At 42.4% G+C, this 25,960-nt stretch overlaps 1 protein-coding gene across 1 annotated transcript in view; it reads left to right on the forward strand.

The window, feature by feature from the left end:
* The window catches only part of LOC116423988 (uncharacterized), a 51,379-nt gene extending 26,640 nt beyond the window's left edge, over window positions 1–24,739 (forward strand). The window contains exon 3 of the mRNA XM_031969837.2: window positions 22,373–24,739. Coding sequence (XP_031825697.2) covers window positions 22,373–22,654 — 282 coding nt within the window. The 3' untranslated portion in view covers window positions 22,655–24,739. The remainder of the gene's footprint in view (window positions 1–22,372) is intronic.
* The last annotated feature ends 1,221 nt before the right edge of the window (window positions 24,740–25,960 follow it).

Raw genomic sequence — 25,960 nt, forward strand, 5'->3', positions numbered from 1 at the left:
ATACACAATTTAGAAATTTCTTTAACACTAGAACTGCAGTAGCAGTCGAAACAACTTTGTTTCGCAATTATTGATACCTCAGAAGCATTGAACACTGAAAATGACTTTAAAAGCAAATAGTTTCACTCGAATACTACAATGAATGCCCGAAGCGACTGAGAATAATATATTGTTACAATTTTTACATAGATTACATACGGAATCGTATGAAATGCTCGGTAGTTCTAACGTTAAACGAGAAATAAGCAGCATAACAAAACGATGCGGGCAGAGACGGTTCTAATTGTCGATGCAGCGGCCAATCAATGTTTCAGGCGTTTCTTAATTAGCGGTTTGCGCAGCCCGATCTCGCCCCGGCTCGCTCGTATAACACGCGCGAGACCGTTTTGCGCGGCGCGCGTCTTGTTCTCGCTCTTGTTCGGATTCATAAAGCGAAGCGTGTGCACGCGTTACACGCGACCCGGTGGCCCTCATTAGGGGCCTAATTACGTGCGATTAGTCCCGCAATTATCCGGGGAATACATTAAAACGAGCACGGCTCGGTGGATCGCGATCACGCAGACGTTTTCGTCCGGTTTTCCACTCACGAGTCACGAACTGGCCCGTCCCCTGTCGTGAAATTCGAGACGTTCGATTCATTAACACGCTATCGCCGAAGTTTCGTGAACTGGAAGAAACATGTTCGTTTATTTTTATTTAACGCGTCGACTGCCACGAAAAACTTCGGCATTTTGTGTACCGCGTATCCTTTCGCAGCAAAGATGAAACGGAAGAATTATTAATTATTCGTTACCATAATTTTTACGTTACACTACTATTTAGTTAATTAGATTGTTGAACAGTTTTATTCGGGGTTAGTTATCTTAGGAATCATACTTGTTTTCAAGTAACTTGGAAGATTTTAATACCGAAACTGCGGGGAGTTAAATTTACTTCTCGAAACTTCTCTATAGAGACTCCGAGAGTGCATCTATTCAGACTTTGATTGATTTAAAATTCAATTTGCGCATTGCTAAATTAATTTCATTAATAATTTCTCAGAGACACATCAGTTATCTTTTTAATAATTGCAAAAGGAAGAAATCAGAAATGGGTGATTTTGACCTGTTTGGTGGTTTTAGTGTTAAGTTACTTCTCGGGGATATTAGGTGGACAAAAAACATTAGACATGAAAATAAGTAATGCACTCTTATTAATATTAACCCTTTGTATTCAGAGAATTTAATATTGCATTCAGCATGCTTCCTCGTAAGGGAATTCCTAATGCAAAGGGTTCAGTTACATTGTAATTCAATATACGGTAACTATTTCTTTATTAATTTTAATATTTATTCTCTATAAGATTATCTTCAAAAAACATACTGATTTTTACTTTATTTAACTTTTCGGTAGATAAATCATATTTGTCTTATTTATTATTAATTACTTTCACGCGTTAAAAGTATTTATATTCATTTAAAAATCCATGGTTAAATGGAAAGATTAAAGTAAAATTTGATCAATTGGACAGGAGAAGACTATTATATCATTATACGTTCAGATTTTAATTTGGTAAAAATTTCGTGGTTTCCTGAGTGTGTGAAAGGCGTGATCGTTGCATTCTTGATCCTTTTTCGGATCAGTGACGTGTAATTCTGTTTATTGCCCGGTAGTGGAATAAAAAAGGAGTTTGCGACTCTCAATTAACAGGAATATGTCGTGTCGGCATTTCGCAATTAAAACGCGCCTTTTAATAAAACAGATATGTTGGACGATAGCGAGAGCAGGTGGACAATGGTGAAACTCGTTGCGTTCTGAACGATTGTCATCGATACTCGAGCGAATTAAGTTTACGTCTCGTAAATTTGGCACGCTTTCAGCTTCTTTGTCTGATGTCAGCATTCCTCATTAATATTCAATTTAACGTACGCTACACGTACAGAATGTGATGCAAAAGAAACAGAGTATACAGAAAGAAAACATTATTTTACTAAAACGACTGCGACGATTCGATTATTAACACGTTTAGAAGATTTAACTCCTGGGATCTAGACCTTAAACTCTACACCTCACAATAATTCGAATATCATAATACCCAATAATCCTTAATTCTCAATAGAATTATAATATAATTCTCTTATCTCTATACGAAAGTATATCGAAAGAAAATTTAATTAATTCAACACAGTCGAATAACGAGACAAAGATCAAAAGTAAGCGACGATAATTCCAACGAGCTTATCCCTAGAACTACCGAGCAAACTAATTATTTTCCTTTTATTCTTCCGAAGATATTATCAGAGTATTTTATTAAGATTTTCATTAACTTATTTTTCAACTCGTGCATCATCAAATCAGGTTATTTAAATATTTCTCTAAAAAACGCTTGTATCTTCTGAGCGATCGTAAATGAAGAAACCAGGAGTAGGTCATTTTCACCTGTCTAGTCGCTTTATTTTGAACGGGTCGCCATTTTTCTGGAATGAAGAGCCTATCTCGAATCAATTTGCCCTTCAGCCGATGGAGATCCAGCGACGCGTAAAAAATCAGTAACGCCGATAAATTATTTCCCGAACAACCGGGAGGATAATTTAACGCCATTAAGGCGGATATTACACCGTCGGATGTGAATAAGCGTCTCCGAAATGATCTATACGTTGATCGAGAAAAGATTTCCCGACTGGTCCGACGCACGGGGCACGAATGCGCGCAGCGTTATCTGGATTTTTCGATGTTCGCTCGCCAGAACCACCCGTCAAGCGCAATCCCGAACAAGACTGTCCTCGAACTATTGCAGCGCGAGCAACAAGACCTGTTACACGGTTATAAATCAGAAGCGAGTGACCAGACCGAGGAGACATGATTGACATCAACGGAACCGGGCAGAACCAAAAGGAAACACCGTGAGGAACTCCGCTCGCGGACCCACGGGTACCGGTGTTCCAACGATAATTAACAGGACAGGGTAGCAAGACATGTTGCAACGCTCTCCTCTTGATTTCTTGCAACGCCGCAGTGCAGATACTTCGGGATCTTTAAACGGCGCGCGTGACAAAAAGCAGCGGGGTATTTACTTGAAAATTAAAGTTGCTCGGATGATGAAATTCAGGGGATGGGGTTCAAGGTGTTTCGAGAGTTTTTAATTTTCTTAGATTGACAGGTGCAACGTTTGAGTGTAAGAATGAGATTTCTGTATGTTAAAAGTTTTGAGAAGTTCTTTTTAATTCGTAACTTTTTGATGTTTATTTTTAAATTTTTAACAGAGTGGATATGTGAGAAATTTAATTATATATGAAGTTCGTTGTGTTGCAAAGGATTCTAATTTTCTTAACTTTATTCAGGTTGTAATATGGTTGTATTAGACTGACAGTTGAGTAGTGTTTATGATTTATATGAATATATGATTTGAATCGTGATAAGTATGTTCAACATGGAAATCGAATAGAAACATGCAGTAAAATTTTGTTTATACGATACTTTGTCTTCGGGATAATCAAAGAGTATGAAAATGTGTCAGACGCGCGTGGTATTCAGTGGCTATCTCCTAATGTCTGTTCATAACTTACCGTTTCCACTTCTCCTAAACACCAACGCGTGCGTGTCAAACTTTCCAAGTCGATTATCTCGAAAATGAAATCTGTATAAATGAAATTACACTCTTACAGTTGTAGTCAGATGGTAAAACATGATATATACACCTCTCGTCATTATACTTGTGCTCCGCCATCTGTGTCTAGATGGAATCTAAATGTTAGCGAAACATGACAACTGTGTGTCATGTATTTGAAACAAAACTAGACGGCAATGCCTGTATTCATAATAACATTGTAATATCTTGCATCTTTTTACAAATGTAAATATACATAGATACATTTTTCATTGTTATCAACGAATAGATCCTATCCATTACAGTCGTTCATTTCTGAAAGCAATTAACTCTACAAAAAAAGCACGGAAGCCTTACTGAATCGTAAATGTATAGAAACAACACCCAATGGTATTAACAACATACAAAGATATAAAATAGATAATAAAATCTGTCTATCGTTTATTTATATAAGATAGAAGAACTCTAATTAATCGAAGATACAACAATTGTACCATTAATTAATCCAACATAGGGCTCTACCATCAATTAATCCAAAACAGAACAACTCTATAATTTAATAATCTAAGGCAGAACAACTCTATCACTAATAAATCCAGGAACACTGACACATTAACAAAAAAAAACTTTATTTACACCCCAAAGTATCGCTTTACTAAAGAAACGAAACGCCCTACATCTGCAACCACTGCCACTGATAATCAGATCTCGATGAAATTCATCCGAACAATACGGGACTTCCCAACCGATCGGACTCCCACTTGTCCGTCGCGAGTCCCACACCATCCGATCAAGGAAAACGCGTCGGGGCCGCGTGGATTAATGGGCCGAATCGTCTCGATTTTAAATTCGAGCCGACCGGCTGACGACTTTAATTGATTAGGGGGAGCCTCCGGAAGGCGATAAAACCCGCCGTCTCGGATTTCGATCGGCGTCCGACCGGCTAGATGATTAATGCCGGCGCGGCGTGTTACCGCGCGTGTAACATCGACGGATTCCGTGGCGCGGAATCGCGGCGCGGACGTGTTGTCGCGCGGAAAAACGATCACCACTTTCTCTAATAAATCCACGTAACGGGGCGACACCGGCGAAAAATGAAAAAGAAACCGTGAAAAAACACGAACGCCGGTGGGAAATGATTAATCGGCGGCCGTAATGGCGGCCCGGGACGCGCAGGAATCGCGGAAGCGCCGATTTTTCGCGGCCCGACGCTTAATCCGCGGTTTGACCCTAATCTGTTTCAGCCGCGTTCATTAGTTCGGACATCGCCGAGTCGTTTATAATCGCCGCCGAGCGATTTTAATCAATTCCTACGGTTCCAACGGTGATTAATCGATCGCGCCCGACTGCGGATGAAGTTCCTTACTTCGCGAATTAATTACCAGTTTGTCGTGCGCTGTAATTGGCCGCGCGTACCGCGGACACGGGATTCCTGGCCACGCCGACTTCCGGTTGTCCTTGCTTCTGCGGAAACCGCGACGTGACTTTGCTGTTGTGTCGAAGAATTTTATTTGGTAGTCCATCGTGTGCTTCCGAGGAAGGTTTTCTGGTTTTTAGACTTATCTGGGTGTATCGCGATTCTTTTTAGGACAATCGTGGATTCTTAATATTTCCGGATTCTTTATTACTTCGTTCGTACTGGTATAGTTATTATTGCTCTGTGTTAAAGCGGTTACTTTGGAATATTTGAATTTATTGCTTTGTATTGCGCTTTACTTTTAGCTGGACTTTCTAATATTCTTTGTGTATATTTTCGTGCAAGAAGTAGCAGTAAGAACTTCCAATTTTCACCTTTCCCAATAGTTCTCCATTTTTCTATTTTTGACTCTTTACCAGTATTCCCACAATTCTCTATTTACTTATTTAAATACCTTCATTTACTCTTTGATCACTGTTCACTAATCCTTCAACCGAGTGCAACTTCCTGACTTTCAGTATTTTCAAACATTTATAGTCTACATTAAACGAATAAAAAGTGCATTCCACATTATCCCACTGAAGGATCGACAACCAAAATTCCATTAATCGCCGTTTAATCGCTACAAAAAGTCGAGCGTCGAATAATTAAGCATCAAAAAAAGTTCGCGCGAGTTCATAAAGTGAAATTTAAATACACAAAACAATATTACAAAATAATTTCATTTCATCCATCCATCAATGTCAATTTCAGTCACTAAACTACAGAAATACTGATTGAAATCGGATCTCAATTCATCACTAACAAGAACACAGCAAGAACTTTTCTCGATACTCAATATTTTTTTGCCAAGAGAAAGAAACGACGATGCGCGAGAAAGAATGCGCGTGGGGGGAATATGGCGATGGTCCGGGTTGCGCGCGATAACGGCGAAATTTCGGATGCTCGATCACGGGTCGCCATTAACGGGCATAATTAAAGAAAAGAGGGTCAGCAGTAAATCAGACTCGGTCGCGGCGCCTGTTCGCCTACCTGTCCGCCGTTTACAAAATAATCGGTCGAGCATGGCCAGAGCACCGGTCCGTGGCGGGTCCGTAAATCATTCGGTTAATTGCTGGTTATCAGCGAACGACAGGACTGTCTTTTCGCTTTCGTTGTCGCGACGGACAATGCCAGTTGCGGGTGAGACTTAACTAACGATCGCACGCATTATATATAACTCCTCGTAAAATCTAACGTTATTGTAATAGACTCCCGTACAAGACGCGCGGATAATTATAAGATATAGGAGAATTAATCAAGAGAAGTTAATGGTCCGTTTAACTCTACAATAATAGAAGCATAAGCATCATTCATTGTTATTGTTTATATTTATTCTTCATATTTTCGTCATTGCGTGTTATACCAATTCTCTATCCTCTAAAAGTAGCAAAAGAATATCTTCAACTTTCCTATTTAAGAAATTAAGTATATATAAATAGCAAATTACAATATAAACAAAACTTGCGAAAAATAGCGAACAAGAGAAATTGTATTTACTCAGAAATTATAATTATTCCAAGGTCTAACATTTATTCGTTAACATTACCATTGTAAAAAATGTTCACTCACGGTTAGCTCGAAGAGAAATTCACCAGTCATCCAAGTATCCACTATCTTCTTGAATAAACGTATTTTCCGCATTTTACTATAGATGGTTACGATTCCCCATATTAAAAAAACATATAAATAAAAAGCAAATGACAATATATACAAAACTTCCGAGACATAGCGAGCAAGAGAAATTATATATTCACTCAGAAATTAGAATTACTCCGAAGTCTAACATTTATTCATATTGTAAAAACTGTTCGCTCACAGTTACCTAGAAAATAAATTCACCAGTCATCAAAGTATCCACTATTTTCCACGCATCGAGTAAACGTATCTTCTACGCGTCAATTAAACACGCATCAAGAAGGGACACAGAAAAATCTCGACTAGACAAGAGCGGAGCTCGTCATGATGAACCGAAAGGCAACAAATCCGCTTCCGTCTGTTACAAAAGCGTATTAATTCCTTCTCGGAGAGCGGCTATTAAGCCTTCCAGCGTGGATCGCTCGGTCGCTCGGCCGGGAAGATTTTCCATCACATTAGGCGCATCGAGGATAGAAGCAACGTCTCGCGGGCAAAATAAACGCGTCCTCGGCTGCTGCGCGCGGTATTCTGCCCGGTGATATTTACTGGAACGTTATTAGCATGCTGGCCTGTATATTACGCCCGTAATTTGCATCGGGTTTCAGTTGCCAGAGAACAGAACCGCGCGCGTCGTTAACAACCTTATAATCTCGCGGTTGGTGCTCGATCTTTTTCTCTCTCTCTCCTCCCTTACTCACTCTATTTCTCTCGTCGTTTCGTCGCGGCTTAATGTCGGGTCTCCGCGGACCCGGGAACACATTGTCGAAATCGCCCGCAGCGTTTTTTACTTCATCTTAACCCGATCTTCTCTCATTTTTAACTGGTTGAGTGGCAAGCAGCGATCTATCTCTGCTCCGTGTACTTGTTGAACGTTTCTTTTTGATTTTTATTGGTAATAAAGGAAGTCTAACATGTTTTTAGTATTGTGAAAAATCGTGTGAGATCGAGATTCACTGACATAAATTTTTGTTCATAATCGTGCATCGTTGTTTGAAATTGTATGTCATCTCATGGAAATTTATGAACATTTTCACTGGCACTCGGAGAGTTAACACTGGATTTATGGACATTTACTCTATACTTTCGTGAATCTATGTTTAAGGAAATTAAATAGAATAATGAAAAGGAGCGACATTGTTTAGAAACTGGAATAGGTTTCAGAGTATAAACTCTGAGATTATCAATGAATAGTTTAATGAGATTTCTCAAGTTCGTTGTTCGCTAAAGAACAAAGTGAGATATCTAGACCAATAATTTGAATTATTAACATATTTCTTTCTATTTAGAACATTTCCGATGAAAGACTTCTATCTTTTCGTAGCCTTCAGAATTATTCCTGAAGTGTCTCTAAATTCCAATATCACGAATCAGTCATCTTTTACAATTTTTTCGGTCAACTACCTAAACACTAAAATTACCAAGCAGTTACATTGACTTTTTGAAATTCCTCTATAGAAACTTCCAGATTGCACCCATTGAGATTTCAATTGATTTATAATTGATTGATTGATTTATAATTTTATTTATTGATTTATAATTCAGTTTGCGCATTGTTAAATCAATTTCTTTAATAATTTCCCAGAAAAACATCTATATTTTTAATAGGTGCGAAAAGAATAAGTCAAAAGTCGGTTATATTGACCCGTCTGGTAATTCTAGTGTTAAACAAATAGAAACGTTCACGATTATAAAGCAGTTAAGGTTTCTGTAATAATGCAATACATTAAACACAGAAATGCGTGACTGGTAATTTATACGTTACGCTACTTAAACTGGCAATTGTGATACGCTTGACACTCGGAATTAAATGATAAACCAGCGATCGAGACAAAAGCTTCCAGAAGCCATAAACATCATAGCGGTAATATACAGCTCCTCGTTTCTACGATTTCTTTATGCCGGTTCCAACTTAATAAACCACATCGCCGCGATCTCCCTCGGATTACATTCTAGTCAAACGCCATATCGTTAAGAAACAATGTCACAACAACGCCGGGGAATTACTTGAATACAAAGCAGCGCGCCGGGGTAACTGGAAAACAATGAAACATCGCTCGACTGCTTTATTACTTTAAAATGCCGTCGAGCTGTTCGAGCGTGATTTCTAAACGTTCGGCCAGACCGTAAACCGAGGGGAAAGAAACGAGTATCAATCGTCATCGTCGGGCTGTACGCGTTTTACTATCGTCATTAGTTTCGTACGTCAGCGGTCTCGAGTTAATGTTTACGGAAAAATTATTGACACGGAATACAGGGAATAAAACTCGTGAAAATATATTTCCTGGGACGGGGCTCTCCTTTGGCGGCGGATGTCGTTGGAAAAATGGCGATCCTTCGATATTCTACGTAAATTATGAATGCAGTTCAATAAATCATCTGTCAGGAATAAAATTCAAGAAAAACCCCTCGCTTTTCAATTTCTCCGGTAACAAACATCGTTAAAGTCCATTACTACCTATTCGCGAAAGACTGAAAGAGTTTCACATTCGAATAACCTCGAAATCTCTCTCTCAAAAAGACAATCTCCGAACAATTCCGTTCGATCGTAATACTCAAAACAATTACGAGACAAGCGTCAATAGAATCTCTCCCGAAAGACAAGATGATCGGCAACGAAAGAGAAGAAACGATAGAACGAGAAATCCCGAATTCACCAGGAGCAAGATCCAAAAACAAAAGAAGCACGGCTCGCGGAGCAGGTTTACGCGCTCGCGGAATACGGTTCTCCGCTCGATGAATCACTGCCGGTACCGTTCGGTTTCTCGAAATTCCGCGTTCCCGGCGATCGACGCGAGAGAGAGACGGAGGCGAGCGAGAACGAAGAGACAAACGGAGAATCGACCCACAGAAACGAAGTGAAAAAAGAGAAAAGAGGGAGGGGGAGAAAAAAAGGAGGAACCGAGGTACAGGGAAAAAGAAGAGAAACGCAGGGAAAAATGGTGGGGGAAAAGTAAACGCGCGCGTACACGTAGAGACGCGATATATAATATCAAGGAAGACCTGTTATTCGAATCCCGGCGTGCGTGTACCCTTTCGGGCCGGCGTATTACGTTCGCCCGTGGACGGTAATGGAAGGAGTTTTGCATATTATGCAGGCCGCGTGCGGATTCTCTATGCATAATGAGGCGTGTCGTCGCTGGACTAAGAATAAAGCATTGCGAATGCGCTGTCATCCGATATATTGTATGTGAACGTGGCCTCCTCTTCCTGGCCGCAATTATGCGACCGATTCCGCGGACTGCCCGCGCTGCCCCCCTTCCCCGCGTACGCCGCCCCTCCATTACACGCTAATTATAGTTTCGATTGGCGCGCTTGCGAGGAGTACCTTGAGGATCGTCAGCGTCACGGCGACGACGCTCTCCGGTTGAAATGGAATTAACGATCAACAGTTGGATACGGTTTTAACAGGTGTACACCGGTATGTACACCGTCGATCGGTAAATTACTGTGATCTTCTAATTGCCGGTTAATTCCCCCCTTTTTTTTCTTTCTTCTGTCGCCGATCATTCTGGCACTGGTTCGAGCGTGGTTATTAGTCATTTCTGTTCGTTCCTTTTTTTCGTTCTTGTTGGCACGCGATGCATTATGTATGGAGGCTTTTTATTGGTCTTTCGGTTATTTAGTGTTCTCGCGATGACGATGGATGGACTGTTCAGCGGGTTAGTGGTTATCTTTGCGGGTTAGGTGAATGGGTTACTCGAACGGGTTTTCTTTCTGGTATATCGCGTCGGAGCTGATTTCGTTGTTTGTGGATGGAATATGGAAAGCTTGATGTATTTAGTTTTGGGGACTGTTAATTGAGTGTTTGGAGGAATTTTTTCGACTGTTTTGTATGGTTAGTATTTTTTGGGGAATGAGTTTGGTTTTTTAATATAAGGCTACCAGTTAATGATTGAATACTTTTAACTTAACACTAGAAGTAGGAGACGGGTCAAAATGACCGATTTCAAGATTCTTATTTCGCTATTATTAAGATGATAAAGCTGCTTCCGTGAGATATTTCAAAATAAATTCCTGCATTTCTGTAAGCGCAGCAAGAGGAAACCCTTCAAATCTCAAGAAATCTACTTTCCTAATTTTTATAACAAATAATACATAGCTCAGTCTTACTGCTCGGCAGTTCTAATGTTAAGGTGCAGTTGGATGCAACGATACTTATGAAATATCGATTGAAATAAGTTTTTTCTTGTGCTTCGCTAATGGAACAATAGAAATTCTCATACCCGATATCTCACACTTGAAACAGTTTCCTCCCTCATCTCATCCATCAAATCATAGAAATCACGATCTTCAAACAAACAGCCCCATAAATGCCGGAGCGCAAGAGAATTGCTATTTAAAATTATCCAACGCAACGACGAAAGGTTACATTTCACACAACGGTCAAAGTAATTTTCCTGTCTCATCTATCAAATGATAAAAACCACGCAACCCGAAAAATCATCGACAATATCCCAACGCAATCTTCAAACATACAATTCCACTCCATAAATCCCGGAACACAAGCGGATTACTATTTAACGCAAAACTACTCGATGCAACAATGAAACGTTTTGTTTTCGCGGCTCGATGATCGGGACGATTTTTCTCGCGCCTCGGCGATCGCGCGATAAAGGTCGAATGTGTGTCACGGGGGAGTGGGGATCACCAAGTAAGAAAGAGATGGAATGCATGCGGCATGCAAATCTCGCTTTAATTACCCATTGTTCTCCGGGAGCGTTCCTTCTCTTCCCCGTGGCCCGCGAACCGTAGAAACGAGACAAGTAATACCGTTTTTATTGCGAGACGTTAAGCAGCTCGTAAACTGTCCGCGCAGCCTATAGAGGACTGGACTCGTTTGGAACGACCCGAGATAATGCCCGGTAAATACGTTGTAGCGATTAGTCGCGAACGGATGCAAATCCGCGCGGCCGTAATCGTTTCCCGGCTCTCGATCGGCCGGCGGAGGAGCAGTGCCGGCATTAAAGTCTCCGCGGGAACGAGCGTATAGCGCGCTACAATTATCGGTGCTCAGCGCTCCGGGAAGATACGCGTTGAATTATCGTTTCCTTTCTTTGGGATTCTATTCAATCGACGGGTTTTCTTGTTTCGGCTTCTTTTTTGGGAACTGGAGTTATTGATTTTAATAACCGGTGTCGATTCTGAGGAAAACTGCTGCAGTGCCGTTGGCAAGGAATTCTGCTCGGTTTTCCAGTCGGAATGGTATTTCTCTTTTGATATACTTACTCTTACGTATATACTCGAAGGGTGTGGGAAGGTCTTAACATGGTTAACGCGTGGTTTGATAATCGTTTAAAATGATTGGAGAATAATTTGAGTATGAATAAAACTATATTCATATAGAAAACCTTGAGAACCAACGGATGTATGGAATACATGGTAATAGATACTAAAATTCTTCATAGGAATAAATAAAGTACAATGATACTCCTTGATAAATCTACTTCGCAAATTCTCGTCGAACCAACACGACAGGCATCAAATATATCAAATTTCCAACATCGATGGCAAATCCTTAATTCCAATATTATTTACCTTCTTTATGGGAGAACAAACAATATTATATTGAAAATTCTCGTGATCAACGTAAGTCTAACTGCACCGTGAACAGGTCAAATGATTCGAACTTCAGCGTCTTCTCTCATTAATTTAACTCTACATCAATTGCTACATTGCCCGATCTATCAGTTCTTCAATGTTTGTCCTTCCTCCTGTTTCTACTTCTAAAACAAATTCTTTCGTCTAACTCGTTTACCTTTATCCCGTGGCTAGTCATTCGACTGGTTACGAAAAGTGCCGGTGCGGTTAAGCAGATTTTCTCTGCGCCGCGCACATTTGTTCGATTAAGTGGCGCATATTCGAGCTGAGAGCATTCCAACCGCAGACGCGAGACATTGCGTCGGGTCGGCCGTATACGGCTGACACGTCAGCGAGCGTGTTAAACGCACGAATGAAGAGAAACAGAGAGAGAGAGAGAGAGAGAGAGAGGCTAGTGGCCAGCCACCGGCCGATCTCTCCCAATACCAAATACATTCTTTCGAAAAAGTCATATCCCGTAGGGGGCACGGTCGCCAAACGATCGGCGAATTCAAAGGGTGGACCCTCGGTTGGTCAAAGGGGACCGAACCTGCGAACGATTCCCGATTCGAACGATCGGCGTAAACGATAGGCGCGGTGGCTCGTCCGCGATGCCGATCCTCTTTCCTCTCTCTTTTTCCCTCTCCTCGCGCTGCTCATCCCTTTTGGCATGAGGAGGACTGCGAGCAGCGGGGAGGGAACTGTTGGTTTTCTCGTCACGATCCTGGCATGTCACTGTCGTGTGTCGTCGACTTCGTGTGCATACTGTCGGCCTCGGACGCTCGAGGAAGCTCCTTCGAACCGATTCGAGATCGAGAGAAGAAATCGTTACACTTTGGGACGGGAATGCATTCGCGGGAGGTCGAGCGGATTAGGCTCGGACACGATAAGATTTCTAGACCTTCGAGCTTGCCGATGAGAATGGACATTTTCGGTTTTGCGAACTTCGTGGACGCTGTGCTCCCATGATTCGGTTCCATTCAGTTTGCAAATATTTAGATCTTTGTGCAGTAGTTTTGTAGGTGGTAATTCTCCAATTATCGAGGTATCTAGATTTACGAACGTTTATTCTACACTTTATTCTATTGTTCCTAGGAAACTACGTGTTCGACTATGTAAATCGCGAGAATTATAGATTGAAAATTAAAATGTTACTAAGTGATGTTTAGAGAACATAATATTCGTCAAATTGACGGGTTCTGTAAATCTAGTGTTAATGAAGAATCAGGAGATTTTTATGAAAGGGCAAAGAAAACTCGTTTACCAATGGCAACGTGTCGTAGATAACGACGACTATCTTGTTGAATGTTTCAGGTGAAATTTAAGAAATTTGAATAAACTTTGTATTTAAGAGACATTACTTTTCGGTACACCCGATAGTTTTCTGGAAGATATTGATTTTTTTAATGATTAGTGGGTTTGCTGAGAATGGTGTGTTTTGTGGCTTATGGAGATGGAAAAATTGTACAAAAATATGATGGGATTAATTGAAGTTTAGAGTATTTTTAGCTGTTTAGGAGTATTTGTGGAGTCAATAGAATTTTATTTCATTTTCCATTTGTTTAGTACTTTATGATGTTGTATAATACAGTAATTGGTAGATTCTGGATGTTATTTTAAATTTATGATTATATAAACTGTATTATAGAAAGAACAATTGAATAAGTAATTTGTTTCTGTTATTAAGTGTTTTGATAAGGTGGAAGTAACCAATATTGTAGGAAAACAGACAAATATACAATGAAAAAGAAGCAGAATATTACCAACGCGAATATTTCTCTCCAAAGCAGTCAAGTCAGTTAAAAAAAAGCACAATAAATATACATTTCGTTTTACCGTTGAGAAATTAAGTATAACGAATTTAGTTACGAAACGAATCAAAAGGCAAGGGGTTTCATTACTCGCGGTACAGTAGAATAATTGCGTTTCGCTAAATTCCAGCGACAAATGTTGATTTGATATTAATCCTGATTTTGATTATCTTTCCCCACGCCTTTTCATCGAACGAACGAGTCGGCGCCAATTCCATCTTCTTTTATATATATAAATATTGACATTATTATTGACCGTACTTCGAGGACCAATATTTGATCAGTCTTTCTCCATTATTGGCTCGCTGTTTTCTCTCTACGAACGCCCTACCTGGTCTGCTAATCCACGCAGGTGTGTCCCCGTTCGAATCGTCACGCTCGGTATTTTGTTAACAAAATATCATCCCCTATTTTTAATCCGCTCGGAAATCCGGTCGTTTTATCGGCGAGGACAAAAAAAAAAGATAGAGAGAGAAGTCGCAGCACGGTTGGTAAATACTGCACACCAGGAAAAAATGTCCATCCGGCTGAATTGCCGTCCCACCCTTCGCGACCCTCGATTTTGATTGGACGGAACGTGACTTCCACCCTTGCGACTCATCCCCTTATGGCGGATGTTCAACGAGCACAGAAAATACCGTTTTCGATAGGCTGAATAGAAATTTTTAGATATAAACTCCATTTACCTTCACTTCAAATTCATTGCCACTGCAAGCATTGTTTATTATTTATATAAAATAACATATTTTATTTATACCAAGCAATACACGACAAATGTAGTTAGTAATAGTATAATTGCAAGTGATTATATAAATTCGCAGATCATACAAATCGAAATATTAATTCATACAACAGTAACAGAGATAAAATTCTATCTTCTGCGATAAGGGTTTTATTATGTTCATTCTAGCACTCAAAGTTTGTTAAGCATTATGAAAATGATTCACTCCACTATGTAGACTAGGAAACATTATAAATATAACAAAATTCCGCAATAAAACGTATAATCTTCTTTCTCTTCAAAATAGCAGATCAATTGTAATACATAATCATTATTAATTAACCTCCACATATATAATCAAAATCCAGTCACGAAACACACATTTCACGAAAATACTTATTTCCATCGTGCTTCAAAAAACTCCCAACCATTCCCAACCAGTAAAAACACATCCCCCAATCATCGGCTCCATTTACTCTAACAATCATCCCCAACCCTCAAAAGCCACTCGACAATTAAACATCCCTCCATCAAACGCTACAAGAGACACATCCACGATAAAGAAAAACATTCGTACAAGGGGCTGCATCATTTTTTCCCGTCGCCTCGTTCATGGTGCCGAATAAAATCTCGGGGGTTGCAACCCCCAGGGCCAATCGCGGCGTGCTACGCTGACCCGTAATCCCCCGTGGGCCGGCCAGTCACGCTCGAAACATTATTTTTAATCCCCCGTCGTGCGTCCCGCGACCAATCCTCCCTCTCTCTCCGTTCACCCCCTTTCGCGCCACCCCTTCGAGCGATCGCCACGGCTAAATAAACTCGAGGATATTATTTTTCAATTGTCGACGGGCGCGTCCAGCCGTGGCCGCGTGTTTTGTTAGGACGAAATTGAGCGTGATCGCGAGCCGGACAATTTCGCCTGGATACACCTTTCCGCGTGCCCGCCGTTTTATTATCGCTCGAACCCGAAAGTTGACGCGACGCTGGGCACTGATTTCGGGGGACGATCGCGTGCGAGAGGACGTTCGAGATTTCTCATCGAAACTAAAGTCCTTCAGTCGAAGGAGCATCTCAATACAAATCGTTAATGGAAGTGTAGGTTGAGTGATGCGATTCATAGAAAAAAACCAATGAAAACTTGTTATAGCATCTAATTGGTTTTTAATCAAAGCACGTAGATATGTAATGAAACAATAAATAAAGTAGAATATGTTTAACGCTGGAACTACTAGAGAGATCAAAATGACCCGTTCCTGATTGCTTCTTTAACAATGATTAAAAACATGACAGATAATTCTATGAGGAGCTACTGCAAAAATTGATTCAACAATAAGCAAATTGAAGTGTAAGTCAATAGAAATCTCAATAGTAGGAGTTGGAGTTTCCATAGGAGAATGTCAAAAAGTCAATTTGACCGTTCAGTAGTTCTAGTGTTAAACAAAACTCATCGCATTCTATGTTACGCGAGAGAATATTCGAGATTCGCGATTGAAATTGAACTTATCAAGGAATATCTCAATCTGGCGACGAAAATCTGTTACTTATACCTTCCAACCAGATTTCAATTGAAACATATAAACACGTAAAACAATAAATAAGTACTATACAGTAGAATATACATAAACGAACCTCATAGCACCCAATTTTTCGCGAGACAGTATTCAACATCAGATCAAAAGTAAAGAGACCAAATCTGCAGTCTCTCAAAACTCGCGCCATCCACCCATCCACGAATCATCCGGCTACCCAGCCGGCGTCCAATTACGCCCACAGCCTTATCCCGCCAGAATTTCCGAAACGCGAATATGGCAAGAACGTCGAACCGAAGGAGGATCAGACCACTCGTTCCTTTCCGGACGACGTGGGCAGGTGCCGGGAGCCAGAACGTCTACGGGAGAGGAGCTGGAACCCCGCGGTCTCCCGTTTCGCGCAGCAGCTGCGCGTCCAAAGCGCACCGACACGGCTAGAATCGCCCGTGACGACTGTCACGTGGGTTCCCCGGTTACGCGTATAAGGTGTTCACCTGTCACTTAGACGCGTTCCGGGAACAGCTTCAATTACGCGGCTCCCGCTGGATCGGACTGCGGCTACCGCTGGACGTGATCGCTTTTCTGCCCTCCCTCCTTTCGCCCTCCCTCCATTGGATATCCGTTCCGTACGTGTGTACCACGCGTTATCCGACTCGTTATCTGGTGCCCGGGATCGACAGACGTTTTCTGACCCGCGCCGACCGAGTTAGCCGGGTAGCTAAGTTGGCTGGGTAGCTAAGTTAGCCAGGTAGCTAAGTCAGAGATGCCTGTAGGTCCCTGGATCTCAGCGATACTTTTCCGGCGATGTTTAACGCGGCCGATCGCCGCGGATAGATATTAGCCACCATAATCCTCGGCGTAATTCGATCGATCCGGCGCGAAACAGGCGACCACGGGTTTCCTTGCCGATCCGGCTTATCTTTCCCTCGAATCGCGCGTAGCCGTTCCCATGCCGTTCCTATTCGAACAGCGATCGGCTCCCACTGCTCCACTATCTGCTTGATATATGTAAACTTCGAGGCTGAAGTAGCCACTAGCCCGCTTTTGAAGTCCGCGGGATTATTGGCTAGTCGGACTTCCTTTGATCGGTACCTTCATGCTCGTTTCCAGCGCTGATGGACGCTGATTTTGTTAAGTATATGGACGTCGTGGGTGAAGTTTAAGACTTAAGTCGCTGGTGCTCGCGTTTGAAGGCCGAAACTGGTAGCGGATTCGATTTCCTTTGGTAGGTTCATGGTTGCTCGAGGCAATTATCGAGGGTGATTTTATTGGGGACTGCGGTTTCGAGGGTTTCGCGATGCGGTTAGTTGGCTGGAGGGCTGCGGCGGTAGTTGTGATGGACGGGACTTGTTGATGGGTTGTGATAGTGCGTTTAACGCTTTTTGTAGAGGTAGTTTGTTAATCAGTTTATCGTATATATTGTAGATAGATGCTAATAGAGGTGAATATTAATTACATTCTTAAAATTGAGATGAAATAGCGAAGGAAATCTTATTACTTTTGAATATCACTATTATATTGAAAGCAAGATTAATAAGTTATTTAAGAAGACTCAGTAAATTTCTATAAAGTTTCCCATAATTATCTATAGTTCATCATTATGGATTATTTAAATTATTTCCGACCCACATTATTACCATCATAAAACACTCTCCACGATCCAAAAAAACCAAATAATTATCCACTCCATATATCCCCCAAGCACGCGATAAACCTAGAAACACAACATTTTTATTCTACGAACGAAATGTATCGTCTCACAAACAAGATAATCACAGTCTTCAATTAACCCCGATTAATATCTCATGTTCTAATTACCCGCGCGTCCGGTCAATCTCGCTCTACCATCTCGTGGGATTCCGAGTGCCTGGAGAGGAAAAATAGCGAAAGAGAAACGGAAGAATAGCTGAAAATTGAGAAAAAAAGGGGAGGAAAAGCGATAGGGGGTATCCAGGCCTAATCTATCGGAGCCTTTTTATGTCCCCTGTTAAATATAATTACGTTTATTGGCGGCGTGCTAGCAAGCGATTCGCTATGCCCTGCCGTCGCGTAACAGGAAATTGGATACCCGCTAATGGAAATTAATACCGCGATTGTGCGTCTCGCGGCGTTTTCTCCTCGTCGATTTTAAACGCCGTCGGTGAGTCGTCTCGAAACGCGGAGTTTTATCGTAATTAAACTGACGGGGACATTGTCGCAATTTATTGCACCCGCGTTTCCATAAATCGGGCCAAGATGGCCGCCGCCGTCGGGCTTTATCGCGGCCGCGTCCGGAATCTTTTCGTGTCCTGTTATTGGCCAGGATTCATACGAAGATGACCGTTGTCTCGTCGCTCGTCACGGTGAGAAATATCCGTGATTCGAATTTTATGGAGGAAACGAACGTTATTCGGTCGGTTGCGAACTGTTCTCGAAAATTCAGTGTAGTTCCCGGATTTTATGGTCGTCTTTGTTGTAAAGAAAATTGATAGATTGAATTGCTCTTGAGATTCGCTCGTCGATGTCGTGCCTTTAAACAGTCGTACTGTGAAATTAATAGAAACTGCGGACTAAGATTATGTGTAAATGTCAGTATGATACTATAAATAATCATAACAAGAATTGAGAAAATATTGAAGTCATAAACGTAGAATCGAATGCTGAGTTTCATTGAAAGGATCGCAAGTTGTTAATATTTCATCGAATTTAACGTGAGACTATTCTCTTCTATCTGTATTGTAAAGAACATTCCAATTCATCGTCAATATTACAATTACTTTCATTACATTAAATTAAACGCTTCTCAACTGCCAGTTCAATAATCACAAAAAGAGGGTAGCAAATTGGTCAGTCAAACCATCAACAAAGACTCCCCCCACACTGGTATCTCAATAAACCAACTCACAAATGATTCAACATTTTCCACGATGAACCCGACACAAATTAAAATCCTCCCAAGAACAGCCGAATAAATTCTTCAACCCCATCCCGATCACCTCTCCAACGCCCTCGAAGGACACCGTCAGCCGCAGGATCACCGTCGGAAAAATAAACGATCGTCTAATCCCGGCCGGAGAATAACCGTCTGCCAAATACCACGAGCAATTAGCCGCGGAATTAATGGCGGCGGCGAACCAGCGAAATTTCGCGGGGGTTGCGCGCCCTGGGGAACTTTTCGAGGATTGTGGCACTTAACGGATGATTAAGAGGGCAAATAGAGACCGGCCCCGTTAACGACGCTGTAGTTCCATCCCCCGGAACCCTCTGCCCGCTCGCTAACACTCCCAGCAGGACCCTCGTCGCACGGTTTAATCGAGTTACCCCCATTTCGTAATCGCCCTCTGTCCCCGACCCGGTCGCCATGGTGACCGGGAGCGGTCCTGAAACCCGATTGGCGGATCTCGACGCACGCGGAAACCCTGGCCACCCCTTTTCCCGCTAACCAGGATCAGCTCGACGCTTTCAGCCTTTCGCATCCCTCACTCTTCTTCATCCCCTAACTTGGTCCCTTTCTCTCTCACTCTTCACGTTTCTCTGGTTTCAACCCCTATTGTCTTTCTCTGTTTCTCTGCGTTCAATCCATATTGTCTTTCTCTGTTTCTCTACGTTCAACCCCTATTGTCTATGTCCTTTACTCCCCGTCTCTGTTGCTTTGCTTTCATCCCCTATATTCTATCTCATACAGTCTCTGTTTCTTTGCTTTCATTTTCTTACTTTCTCTCTTAGACTCTCTCTGCTACTGTGTTTCTATCCTTCTACACATTTTCTGGCTTTTTTATTGTCACTGTCTCTCTACTCTCATTCCCCCACTCATTCTGTCTATTAAACTATAGTTTCTCTCTGTTCTACTTTCACCCCTCCATATTCTCACTTTCTCACTCTATTTGTTTCTTTGCTTTCGTCACCCTTCTCATTCTTTTTTCTCATTTTCTCCTTTTCACTGCTATCAACCCCTTAGCTATTCTTTTCTCTAACTCTCCCTTTGCTTTCGTTTTTCTGTTCATTCTCACTATATCCCTTTCTCCTTCTATTTTTACCCTCCCTTATCTTTTTCTCTCGTTCTTTCAGTATCTTTGTTTCTCTCTCTCTCACACAATCCACTCTTTCTCTGTTTCTTTTCTTCTTCCAACCCCCTCCGTTTCCGAGTCTTTCTCTGTCTCTGGTCCGCCGGTCTCGCGGAACGAGGTAAAGGTGGATTTACACACTCGAGCCAGCTGGATTTACACTCGGTTTAACCGAGTTTACCCTCCGCGTCACACCGGCGCGTAGGTGAGCACCGCAATCCACGCCAGTATTTTACGGGGGCGCGGGTTGTAAAAATCGCATAAAAGCTTCCAACAGCTTGGACGATTTATGCCGCGATACCGCCGCGATTTTATTCGACGAGCCAACGCGCCGGCCACGGGCGTGTTTTATCGGTCCTCGCCGCGAGGAATTTTCGGCGCGGGTGAAATTCGTGGGAACGATCACCGACGGCAGCGAAGTCTGATAGGAACTGTTTATTTGTCTACTTAAATTGAAGCGGTAAACATTGTTTTATAGGATGACGATTAGAATGGCAATGAACAACGAAGAATACGGTCAATTTGAAGTATAAATAATCTTTACTATATTATTGTCACTTAGTATATTGAGATGGAAATATAAAGATGATTGAACGAAAAATAGAAAGTAGGACTGTGATGGAGAAATAAAAATATTAACGAATTTTAATATAAGTTTCTTTCAATTTTTAATTCACTGCTGTGTTCAGTGGAATTATTGTATCACTAATAACGTAATAGGAGACAAAAGTCTTCTGTTTTCATTATAATTCTACGTGCGGTTGAAGACATAAACGTTAAATATTGATGACAGAAAGCAATAGTATTTTCTCAAAACGTGCGCAACAATCATCTATTACACTGAATTCAGAATTTCTATACTTTCCAACAAATGACAAGAATGTTTCATTTAATCAATTAAATTCCTTCTGAATTCGCTCTTGTCCACTTACAAAAAACATAAATTACCAAAACCACCGACGCTCGAGCGATCCCGTGACTCCAGCCGCTTCTAACCCCTAAATTCCATCATCCACCCTCCGCACAAAGCGTGTTTATAAACAGTTTCCACTCTGTCGCTAGATGATCGGCCATGATACCGAGCCCCGACGCGAGTTAATCCCGGTCTTGTCAAAACCGCGCCGGGTCCTCTGCTAGACAAACATCCGTGCCCCCGTGCGCGCCGCCACCCCCTTCGCCGTTTCTCGCGACGACAATGCCGATTTCACGCGTTGATAGCTCGAAAATGGAGCCCATTCAACCCTTCTCCTCTCCCAGGAAGCGCTCGCCCGGGACAATGTGTATCTAACAGTCAATTCGGGGACAATGGCTGCGCTCAGCCCTTCGCCGCCGTTTCATCCCTCTCCCCTTCGTTTTTTTATTCTTTCGCCAGTCGCGACGGGGTTCCGCGTCACTGACACGGACCATTGTAACCGGATACACCCCGTTTAGGGGTTGCTCGATAATACACAACCGGGACCGGCTTTTCTAACTAGTTGCCACTTAATTTGGCAAACTTCGAGGGTCCACGCACACGTCCCTTCCTTTATTATTTCTTGCTCTCTCTGGTTGTACTCGACCCCAACGAACTGATAGCGAAAGGAATGACTACTGACTAGCAAGAATTTACACTTTATTGCGACGTGATCTGTTGCATCGGGGAGTAATGTTGTTGATCTTGTCCCTGTTCGTAAGATGGTCGACCGGTTGCTGTAGGGTTGGTCGCTTGGTTCCCCATTATAACCGACGCCATTTTGCTTGGAGATCTTTCGATGCCGGTGAGAAATCTGTGGCGTTTAACAATAATGAGACTTCTAATTCTAAGCAAATTTGACATACAATAATTCTAGTCACTACGAAAGGCTGACACAATGAAATTTCATTCCATGAAATTCTCGAATAGAAACTGTAAAATAGCATGCAACAGCTAAATGATTAAACAGTCATCATCGACAATGAATTAAGTCACGGAAAACACTGTGACAAGCATAATTTACGACACTAATCAAATCGTCATTGCTTCTTGTTACAGGTGAAGGTCTGGTTCCAAAACCGGCGGACGAAACATAAGCGTATGCAGCAGGAGGAGGAGGCTAAAGCGCAGCAGCAATCCGGCGGCGGGGGCGGTGGAGGCGGTGGAGGCGGCGGCGGTGGAGGAGGTGGTGGCGGTAACGCGAACAACAACAGCAACAAGAACACCCATCACGTGAGCAAGTGGCAGCAGGAGACCGGTGACTATCATCACGAGGAGGAGGAGGAAGAGGAGCACATCGATCCGGAGGCCGAGGAGTGTTCGAGCGGTTCCGAGGCGTAGCTAGACGTTCTCTGCCTGGACTAAAGGCGCCAGGAATCCCGTCCGATCCGACGAGAAGGAGAGAGTGCAACCGCGTGATACGATCGTGCGTTGTTCCAGCTCGATCGATCGTGGACCTCTCGACCGAGAGGCGTAGTACGGATCTGGCTCTCCCATGGAATCGCGATCCTGGCAGAGAACGAGCTGCTTCGGATTCGACGCGCGGGGAATCGCCATAATCTGATGGAATTGTCGGACACGCCAGCCACGACCTCGGCACCGCGTGACGCGGAAAATAGGCCGACAGAAGAATCGCTTAAGGGTGGAATTGCGGGGTGCTAGAGTGACGTATCGTGGAATTGCTTAGAGTGAATCTTAACAGTGTCGGGTGTGGATCAAGAGTCGCCGTGTGGAATTCGATTCGGAGCATTGTTGAGTTGGAATTGCTGGATCAGGCAGCGATTTTGATTATAGCTGGAACTTCGATGTACATCCGCACGATGGAGGAAAATTTTAAGGAGTTCCACTAGCAAGACCGTTTGGAAACTAGGAACCAGTGAGACGAACTCCGTTGGAATTCCGTGGAACGGTGGTCGTTGAAATCGGTGCTCGGTGTGTTTACGGAAATCCTGAGAAGAACTGTTTTCCGAATGCTGAAACATTGGTGGAATCTGAAAGGTTCGAGATTAAGATAATAATCAAGCACAAAGTGTACCGAGTAAAACACTCTGCACGATATATCCGGAAAAGAGGACCGAAATTCCAAAGATCAGAATCAGAAGAATCGAAAATAAATCAGTCGACAAGACGCTAAGAAAAATTCCCCGAAGAATCGAATCGGAGCACAATAAAAATAGAAATTGTGTGAAACAAACGAGCAATTCCAGAAGAAATTGTCGCGTAGCTTCACGCCGTATTCTCCCTGTTGGCAGAACTGGCAGTGTCCGCGTGTCTCCAAGCGAAACAGCCCCGCGCTCGGAAATCGATGGAATTGCGCGATACTGCGAAACCTTCGGAAGCTGGCTAATGGAGGCATTGTTCCTTGTGCGCCCAAATGGCCGAGCTTCCGGCGGAAGCGACGACGAGAAAGCCTCGAGTGTTTCGAATCAATCGATCCCCTCGTGTCCGACATGGAATCGCACCGTTTTCTCACTCTAACCCATAGTTCCTCGATCGAAATCGCCACGAAAAGGACACCGAGATGTCTAGGGGACTACCCCGAGAACATCAGCAGAAGAAAAGAGAAGGGGTCGGCTGCTAGTTCGATCTTCGTCGACGCGTCCGCGCAGTTGCATCTTGCCATAGAACGCGTTATTATCTCCCCCACCCACCCTCCTTTGATCGTGTAAATAAATAACCGAGAGGAATCGAAGACTGTGGTCCGTGAATCACCGTGATCCATGGATCAGCCGTGTCCCGCGTGCCGAAGGCCGCGTGGATCTCTTTTAATCCGAGGTTAGAGTGTACATAGTTTGACAGAGAGAGAGAGAGAAAGAGAACGAGCGATGAATCTAGTGTGAAAGAAAGAAAAAAAGAGTGAAAGTAACGAAGAGTGGGTGTGAAAGTGTGCGTGTGCAGCGGAGAAGGAGGACAGAGTGCCAAATTTCGTACCCTTAGGGATGATCCCAGTGTAAACTCGAGTTGTACTTTGCGATTGTATTTAAACGTCGTTGTCCCACGAGCGACCAGTATTTTCCCTTTGTCGATCGATGTCTCCGAAATGTACTGACGATTTAAATTATTGTATCGATAGACCGTTAGAGGGGCGGCCCTGTTAGGGGATGATCGTTCTCCAAGGAATTTCTTTCGTTTCTTTTTAGAGTCCCTTCGATGAATCAAGATTCAGAGGATTCCTCGAAGGGACTCGCGAGTGGTTTTCGCGTGACGAGGTGGATCGATCCAAGCGAGATTCAAGGAATCGTTGCCCGTGCAGCTCGCTCGGATCGATCGGTTTCTGATTCTTGGCGAACGATCAACTCCGCGGGGCTCCGTTTTGTATATAGATTGTACATAAAAAAATTGTGATTTTACTCGACGTGCAAAGGCGTAGGATTGTACGATCATCGGATGACTCAGTTCGTGTTCTAACGATATAGCGAAATAAATTATATCATCTCTTCACGATACACCTGTGACGTTTTTGTTCTTTTTTTATTCATTTCTGCCTTCCAGAATTGTCTCTTCAGCATCGTGTTCTCTTATCTTGAGTGTATTGGGAGAACGAAGATGATACTGCGGGTTTCGATTCTCTCGAAGCTTCCGAAACTCTGTGTTTAACATCCTTCTGCTCTGATTTGGGAACGGAAATTACGAATTTTAGTTTTTGGAGGCTTTATTTTGTAATCATAAACAAAAGGAGGTGTACCACTGAACACACAATCATAATTTATTAGACTCACACGATAAATTAAATCTTCATCTTCTACTAATAAAAATTAAGAGAAACATAAAGTGAGAATCTAAAGATTAATCCTTTTTTAAATTTCAAAGGAACTTAAGAGTTTGTGTTCTGAAATATCGGTCAATAATGCCCAAATATTTCCAAAATTATTACATGTTTTTTAACAAATTTTTGAAAAAGTCGAAGACAATGCTTCCAATGTCGGGTGTTCAAGGAGACCGTTTATGTAAATTCCGTCAAACGGGATTCCTCGGTATGCAAAATATTTTCGACGGTGGTTATTATTCCCTCGACAAATCGTTTTCACGGAAGTGTCCTTTCGAGGATCCCGAGCTCCTCTTTCACAAGCTACCGGCCCCGATTCTTGTCGATAATCGCTTTATAATCGCCGCTCTCGAGACGAATAATTACGCCAGCTCCGGCTGACTCCCCCGTAATTAAGCGAGCCGCGTCTGCTTTCGTGGCCGAAACAACGGATATGCAGACACGCCGGTACTACAAAGAGTCATTATCCTTGCCGGGGCACCGGAATCGCCGGTTCCATTCGTGAATTTCGTGTACGGCGCCGTTGAACCTCTCTCCATCGATTTTGAATACGAGAAACCGTGAAGGATACGATCTCACTGTGTGAGGAATGAACTAAGGAAACGATATAACAACGTAAAGAAGCAACACGTTGAAAAATACCACGTGTCCGCCATATTGTTTAACGGTTACTTCACCTCGAAATTTAAATATTTAATATCTTCGACGTTTTTCGAAATATCGAATTGATATTTTGTAGGAAGCTACTACTAAATGGCAGAATAAAGTGTCTTAAATCGGAACAGACAACATTATTTTACAACTTTGTAAAATAGTATTGAATTTTAGTCTTTGATTTTGGGTACTCCGTTGGGTTTACATGAGGCGCCATTTTATTTTTA

The sequence above is a fragment of the Nomia melanderi genome, chromosome 13 (genome assembly GCF_051020985.1).
Source record: "Nomia melanderi isolate GNS246 chromosome 13, iyNomMela1, whole genome shotgun sequence".
NCBI classification, from domain to species: domain Eukaryota; kingdom Metazoa; phylum Arthropoda; class Insecta; order Hymenoptera; family Halictidae; genus Nomia; species Nomia melanderi.